Genomic DNA, 7500 nt, shown 5'->3' on the forward strand with positions numbered 1-7500 from the left:
GAACGACGGGGCTGTGAAGCGCTCTGAGGTGTTTCATCTTGATGTGGACTCTCAATTACAGCATCACTTTCTTGCTCAGAATCAACTTCAGCAACCTGAAAGAGAAGAGAAACACTGTCATTAATGTTGTTTTTGTTGTTATTGTTATTTGTTGGCTGAGTTGTTACTATTATTACGTTATTAATTAATATCATTATCATTGTTATTTATCCTAATTATTGTTATGATTTGCAGTTGTGACTGTTCCTGGTGTTATTATCATCATTATTTTTTAAGAATAATCTGATAGTTTTTCATTTCACATTCCATCGCGTTGGGTATTGTATCATCTCTCAAGAGAGAGAGAGAGAGAGAGAGAGAGAGAGAGAGAGAGAGAGAGAGAGAGAGAGAGAGAGAGAGAGAGAGAGAGAGAGAGAGAGAGAGAGAGAGAGAGAGAGAGAGAGAGAGAGAGAGAGAGAGAGAGAGAGAGAGAGAGAGAGAGAGAGAGAGGGGAATCATATTGTGTGTGCATGTGCTATATTTCACTGAATAAGTACGTTTCTCTTCCGATGCCTGCTACGGAAGAAGAGTGGATTCAAGCATCAGATGGGTCCGCCCACAGATGGAACTTTCCACACTGTATTGGCGCAGTAGATGGGAAGCACGTTCAGATGCAAGCTTCAAAGAGTAGTGGCAGCCTTTTCTTCAACTATAAAGGGACACACAGTGTTGTACTCATGGCGTGCGTAAATGAAGATTACCAGTTTATATATGTAGATGTAGGACGTCAAGGCAGAATTTCGGATGGAGGTGTGTTCAAATATACAAGTCTGTATGAGAAACTAAAGCAGAACCGGCTCAGGCTACCTCCAGAGCAGCCACTTGCTGAGGGACGCATTCCTGTGCCATACCTGTTTGTTGGAGATGACGCCTTTGCTTTGTCACGTTACTTACTGAAATAATTTCCAGGAAATCTAGAAAGGTCTTCCCCTGAAAGGATCGTTAATTACAGATTGTGTAGGGCACGGAGGATAGTAGAAAATGCGTTTGGAATCTTGTCATCTAAGTTCAGAGTATTTTTAAAACCTATTGGTTTACACCCGGACAAGGTAGAGAGTGTTACTCTGACATGTATATATTTGCATAATTTTCTACGCAGGAATGTTGAGTCTAGAAATACTTATTCACCATCCGGTACGTTTGACATGGAAAACGTGAATAATGCCACGATAACTGCAGGATCGTGGAGAGCAGAAAGTAATGCATGTGAAGGGTTCATTGATTTGTAAAATGTATCACGAAGGAGTACTGTGGATGCACAGGATATAAGGAAGGAGTTTAGAGATTACTTTGTCTCAGCAGAAGAACGTATTCCTTGGCAGGATAATTATGCTTAGTAAAAAAGTGTGCCTGAAATCTGGCTGTAGATGTCTGTTGTGCATTGGTTTCAGATTAAATTGTATATATACATAAATGCCATCTCTGTTTACCTACTTTTACAACAGTTATTATGTTGTAATAATAATGATAATAATAACATAGGCTTACTTCTCTCTCTGGTGTGTCTGTTGACCGGCTTCTTCTGGATACTTGGCCCTGCAGCAAAAACAGGAGGGGCTCGTAACCAAACCAAGCACACTTCTTTGGGTAAGTTCCACTTCTTTTCAGTGAAGTTAGTTTCATTTGTTCCCTCCTGAACTGTACTTTGAGGGATTTTATCTTCTTTTCTGTATCAATAACACTCACAGAAACTTTAGTGGCTATTTCCATCAAAGCATCCATCTTCTTCATTCTATTTTTATAGTCTTCACTTGTAACATCCCACAATACTGGGGATGAATGGAGTAATTCAATTAATTGTAGAGTTTTTTCTGTTGACCACATGGTCACTCCAAGCCTCGTGCGGGTACTGAGTGATTTATTGTCACCTCGCGCGCGAAAACACACACACACACAATGTTTCCCATTTTGGATGGGAAACAGATACAAGTGAAATATTGTTTCCAAACTGTATGCAAACTGTTTGGAAACAGTTTCCAAACAGTTTGCATACAGTTTGGAAACAATGTTTCCAAACAAAGTATCCTGGTGTGGACGGGGCTTTACTAATATCATCTTCATCATAGTTAACATTATTTTATTATTGTAATTTACATTATTGTTGCCATTGAAGTTATTATGTTCATCGACCTTCTTTTCCTCCACATTATCATCATTGTTGTTATACAAATAACTTTCACTGTTATTACTATAAATTAATCTAATACATTAACTCTATCCTCCTTTATTATGTTAGAATTCAAGGGAAAACGAGCTTAATGTTATCGGACAGACGTTTTTCAAGCAAGCATGCGCTGTGTATAATTCCGGCTGCTATGTAAATCGTATTGTTATTTCTTTGGTAATAGTTAATGGTACTAATAATAACTCTATTTTACCTCTATTTTTTGCCTAGGTTGATGATAAGGAATGAAGTAATATAATTATAATGATATGTATAAGAAACTGCAGAAGTTATTATAAAATATCGCCCATTTGGAAAAAATAAAGTTAGGCAGTCATTGTTGCGTAAGAAATGGACAATATATTTAATGTAGAATTACATCTTCACACATTACTCAACTCGGCAACAGAATTATCATTTCCGTATAACAATTAGTTATATGAATTCTGAGCAATTATGGCGGAAACCACTCGTTTCTGAGTAACGAGTTATTTCTTACCTTAGGTTCTTCCTTCATCTGTTTGAGGGTTTTTGACAATATTTTGGCTAAATTCCCTGATTCTCTTTATTTCCTTCCTTTCCTCTTTTTTCTTTAGATTTAGATACTTGTGATAATGATGTCTAGGATTTTTTTCTTGTGTGTCTGAGAATGGACTGCTTGTTAGTGGGTAGTTAATTATATTGTTTGTGAGTGGAGTCTTGGGCAGAGACTATATTTTCTTCTATATTTTCTATATTATAAGTGTTCTATAATTTCTCCTTGATTGGTGTGCAGTCTGCATTAAGGGTCGTTTTCTATTTAAATTTTGTCTAAGCGTTGCTTTTATCTTGTGTGGCTTGGTCTTGTCAAGCACACATTGAGTTGTCTGTCTTTAGATCTTGTCCGTAGTTCTGGATTATTATTTATTTTTAGGTAGTTGTCTTCTATTGCTAGGATTGTTTATGAATTTTATTCCTATTTCTCTCTGATACTTAGTCTAATACCTTGCATTATGGTTATGGGATTTGTAATATGGGCTTTTTTAGCAGCAAAACCAGCAATTGCTTTTATTGAATTATGATGTTTTTTGGTTGATTTGAAAATATACCAATCTTATATGTGGTGTGTTAGTTGTCACCTATTAACCCTTTGATGATGGTGCGTCACACCCGTGTGACACGGCTAAATGCCCGATGACGGGGTGACACACCAGTGTGACGTTCCCGATGCAATATTGCATGGGCCTGGCGTAGGGGGTTTCCACTTATCACTGGGCCCGTCGGGATTGGGTTAATATTTTAAATGATCTATTCTGTAAGAAGTTAGAATTCCATTTTGAGGATGAACCTGTCATTCCTATTAATTTTGTTTTTGTAACTATTGTTTCATAGTTGGCCGAGTCAAAGGCTTTCTATAGGTCGAGGCAGATGCCTGTTGTGTATTTCTTTTCTCCTCCGGTTTTGTTAAGGTGTAAATCAATGTGTTGGAGCGCTGCTTCTACTGCGTTATTTAATCTGAATCCAGTTTGGTCTTGATCTAATTTACCATTGTTTTCAACCAACCAAGTTATTCATCAGTAATAATCTCAAAGATTTTACATAGGCATGACAGTACTGATAAATCTGTAGGAGTTTCCTTTTAGATTTTTCCCTGGTTTTGGTATTGGATTTGTCAAGGTAGATTTAAATTCCTTTAGGAATTTTAAGATCTATTGCTGTACAATAATTTTCCTTTGACATTTCTTTTTCTTCTTCAATTATCTTTCTAGTATCTGATGCTAATTTTTTGTATTCTGTTTGGTTTGCAAAGTTAGGTATTTATCTCCTTGAATTAAAGGCTTTATTTATTTATTTATTTTATTATCATTATTTTTTCATTGCATTTCTTATTTCACTAAGGTTTATTAGGTTTTTGTGTTTTAACTTTCTATAGTTTCAAACTTGAGGACTTTTACCCCAGTCTCCTTTAGTGTTTCAATTATTTCTCTTAACCCTATGACAACAGTGCGTCACACCTATGTGACATAGCTAAATTCCTGATGCCGGGGCGTCATGCCAATGTGACGTTTCCAATGCAATATTGCAATGGCCCGGCATTGGGGTTTTCACTTAGTGCGTGCCCTGTCGGGAAAGGGTCTCATATGTATGCTTTAGTTTTGACTTTTTTTATTATCCCAAACTGTTTCAGTAAAGAGCCTTCTCTTTTCTGTTCTTTGTGAATATTTCTCAAAGGTATTATCATTTATCGATGATCTATTTGATTTGGGTCGTCTCTGTAATTCAGATAATTCAGGTCTGTTTTCGTATTTAAGAATGATCTTGCATTCCAGAGTACGAGATTATTCGTTGGATTGTGAACTTACTTCCTTTAGAATTGGCATTGTTTCTCTTATAGCTTCTGATATAGTTGTTAATATTGTTCTTCCTTGTTTGAAATTAGTTACTATATTAGATATTGTTTTGAAAACATTCTTTTACAATTCCCAGCCGTGAGATGTTTGATTCTAAGCTTTCGCAGGAAGCTTTTTGATCATTAGTTTTCATTAACAGTGTAGGGAGTGATCGTGCTGTTGGGCATTTGTCTCTGTAGTTTGGTGTGGGTGTTTGGTTGTGTGTGTTTCTCTCTGGTGTTTAGGAGGTTTTCTGTGATTGTCATATGTCTCCCTTGTTTGCTTGGATGGTTTCAGAATTTCAGATTCTATCCCCCTTATAGTTTTCACTTTTATAACTTCCAAGGGTATTTCTGTGTCCGCTGGGAAAATTGTTGCATAAGAACAACCAGAGACTTTGCTGGATGCAGGTTTTTTGCATTGTGCTTCCCAATCACCCATATGTTCTATGTCATCCAATTGATCAATCTTTGAGATTTCAACCACCTTAAATCTAAAAGCTTTCCCTTTTTCCATGACTCTTGATATATCTAATTTGATGTATATCTGGAAAATTGGTTTATTGATTATATCAGTTAGTTTTAAGGAATTATTGAAGTTTGAGGACGATGACTCTCCTTTTGTCTGTATTAATACTAGGTTATTTTGTATTGCTTGCTTGTTTCCTGTCGGGTTATGTTTGTTGATCCGTTGTGTTGAAGTTTTTATCCAGCTGCTTTGTATCTCCTTCACTATCACTGGTAATCATGTGTTTGCTGTTCTCTATCCATATCAGTATATGTGCTAGGTTCTTCTCCTGGATCTGGGTCTAGAATACTGTCTATATAGTATTTTTACACTCAAGTTTTTTTGATTTTTAATGTTATAGTTCACTAGAGTGCTCTGTAGCTATTCACTCAGTGAATCAGACTCCCTCCCTTACCTAACCTCTAACCTAACCTAACCTAGCCTTTTCTTGCCTTACCTTACCTAGCCTAACCAAACCAAACAGAACAGAACTGAATAGAACAGAACAGAACCTTTTCTTACCTTACCTAGCCTAATTTAACCAAACTTAACCTAGTCTAGTCTAATCTAGTTTAGTTTAGCCTATCTAGTTTTGGTGATCTGTTGTATGGAACCTATGTGGTATTAAATTTATTATCTACCTTATTAGTTTGCACCAAAAATGTATAGGCTTAAAAGGTTGTGAACAGATCAGTATAGTCTCAAAAATCCTTGTGATTTTTATTAATCGATTTTAGCCTGAACAACTGTACACCACATTGATTATAATAATTTTGTTATTTATTGTTTGTTACATGAATTGTAACTGGTAATTTAGATTAGTTTGAATTACCATATTTTGCTTGTAACTTTGTATTTCTCGCATAAAAGATCAGGTTTTAGTCAGCCATTTGTGTGGGATAGGGTAATAATGACTTTGAAGAGCTGATGGCTGATTTCAGAGGAATAAAGATTCAGCTTTTAGGAGCTTCTGTGGATTACCATCCAAGCAACAACACATGCTAAAGTTGCGCCTTTATTGTTTGATTAGCACATCATAAGGGAAATGTCATTTGCTTGAGAGAGTGAATGATGTGCGAATAGACTAGGGCTGGGTTTGGCCTAGTGAGGCTCGGCTTGGTTTAGTTAATATCAAAGGTATATTATAAAAATTGTATATTATAAAAAAATGACAATGAAAGACAAAAACATGGTACTGATATATATATTTTATATATATGTTTTTAAAATCTTATTTTATTCTTTTCTGTGTTTGTGATTTTTATGTGGATGAAAGCCCTTTTACATTATCATTTCTGATTCAGAGTGTAAGTTTTAAGCTTAGTTGTATACTTTACTTTTTAAATTCTATGCTTCTTATTGATATTATTTGATATATTCATTGTTATTTTGTCACACTTTTTACAGAATATAACAATGCAACTATTGATGAGTTGGAGAAGTCTCAGATTGTGTGGTGTCAGAGGAGTTAATACAGACTGCACCAACTTCATTTCCTTGAGAATGATGGTATGGTAGATCACAGAACTAGTTTGTGATATTGCAACAATGTATGTTAATCCAGAAATATTAATTGTCATAGAGAGAACTTTCCTTCCTGATAATTAATGGCCAATTTTTCAGGCGTCCAGTTTTCCTTTTGACTCTGGATGGTTCGGCTTTCAAGTATCAAGAAGACTGAAGGCAACTGTGGCAAGACCATCAGCAGAAATAGTGCCGAAGAAGCTCAATAAATGTTCAGTATCTGTTCTCAAAGCACCTCCAAGACTCAGGCTTCTTGCAGATTTCTTTGGTAAGCTGAAGGCTGATGTGTAATAATGGAAATGAAGAAAAACATATTGGGATACTTTTGGCAAGATCTTAGTCTTTGAAATACCTAAAATCAATATGTCTTTCACGTTATAAGTTTTTTCATTAATTGATGAACTCAAATTCTGTGTCCTCTATGTTTCCGATGTTCCATCATATATAGCTTGATGCTCATCTTTTGGGCCAAACCAGGGCTGTCATGACACCCATCCAGAATGGGTTATTAATCAAAAGTAACTGCAGTTAGCACATTGCAGATGGGGATATATTTGCTGCCCAGTCACCAGGATGGGGTTTTATTTCAGAGGGAGGCAGCTTCACGGAACGTACCCTGATTTTTCCAAGTCACTCTTTATTTTCTTTATACTTGGTGTGATAGAATTATTGCTGTTTTATGGGAGGACAAAAGACGACTTTATTTTTTTGTATTCATGTAATGTAATGAATGAATACGAAAAATATAACCATCCGCAGTGTAGATACATGAAGAGGTAGGGAAGAGAAAGGAAACCTGTGCTTATGACTGTGAGTGCCACAGTAAATGACATCCCTGCTGGCACAGGGGCACATTGTAGACACTGGGCATGGTTTGAGTCACCTTCTCATTCTGCC

The 7500-nt window shown here is 36.1% G+C and overlaps 2 protein-coding genes across 7 annotated transcripts in view; one reads left to right on the forward strand and one right to left on the reverse strand.

Annotated features, from left to right (window-relative positions):
- LOC122256390 (uncharacterized) overlaps positions 1-1943 on the reverse strand; it is a 2443-nt gene extending 500 nt beyond the window's left edge. The window contains exons 1-2 of the mRNA XM_043021045.2: positions 1528-1943; positions 1-95 (exon numbers count right to left, since the gene is read on the reverse strand). The exon at positions 1-95 is cut by the window's left edge and continues 500 nt beyond it. Of these exons, the coding sequence (XP_042876979.2) occupies positions 1-95; positions 1528-1863 (431 nt within the window). The 5' untranslated portion in view covers positions 1864-1943. The remainder of the gene's footprint in view (positions 96-1527) is intronic.
- Positions 1944-2310: 367 nt separating this feature from the next.
- The window catches only part of mTerf5 (mitochondrial transcription termination factor 5), a 21354-nt gene continuing 16164 nt past the window's right edge, over positions 2311-7500 (forward strand). Inside the window, exons 1-3 of one of the 6 annotated variants that reach the window (XM_086542004.1) lie at positions 2311-2356; positions 6487-6588; positions 6703-6871. In XM_086542004.1, the coding sequence (XP_086398130.1) occupies positions 6496-6588; positions 6703-6871 (262 nt within the window). In that variant the 5' untranslated portion in view covers positions 2311-2356; positions 6487-6495. The other 5 variants (XM_086542003.1, XM_086542002.1, XM_043021051.2 and 2 more) reach the window with 5 other exon arrangements.

The sequence above is a fragment of the Penaeus japonicus genome, unplaced genomic scaffold, assembly GCF_977035675.1.
Source record: "Penaeus japonicus unplaced genomic scaffold, GWHDUDI00000001_assembly GWHDUDI00000011, whole genome shotgun sequence".
Taxonomy (NCBI): domain Eukaryota; kingdom Metazoa; phylum Arthropoda; class Malacostraca; order Decapoda; family Penaeidae; genus Penaeus; species Penaeus japonicus.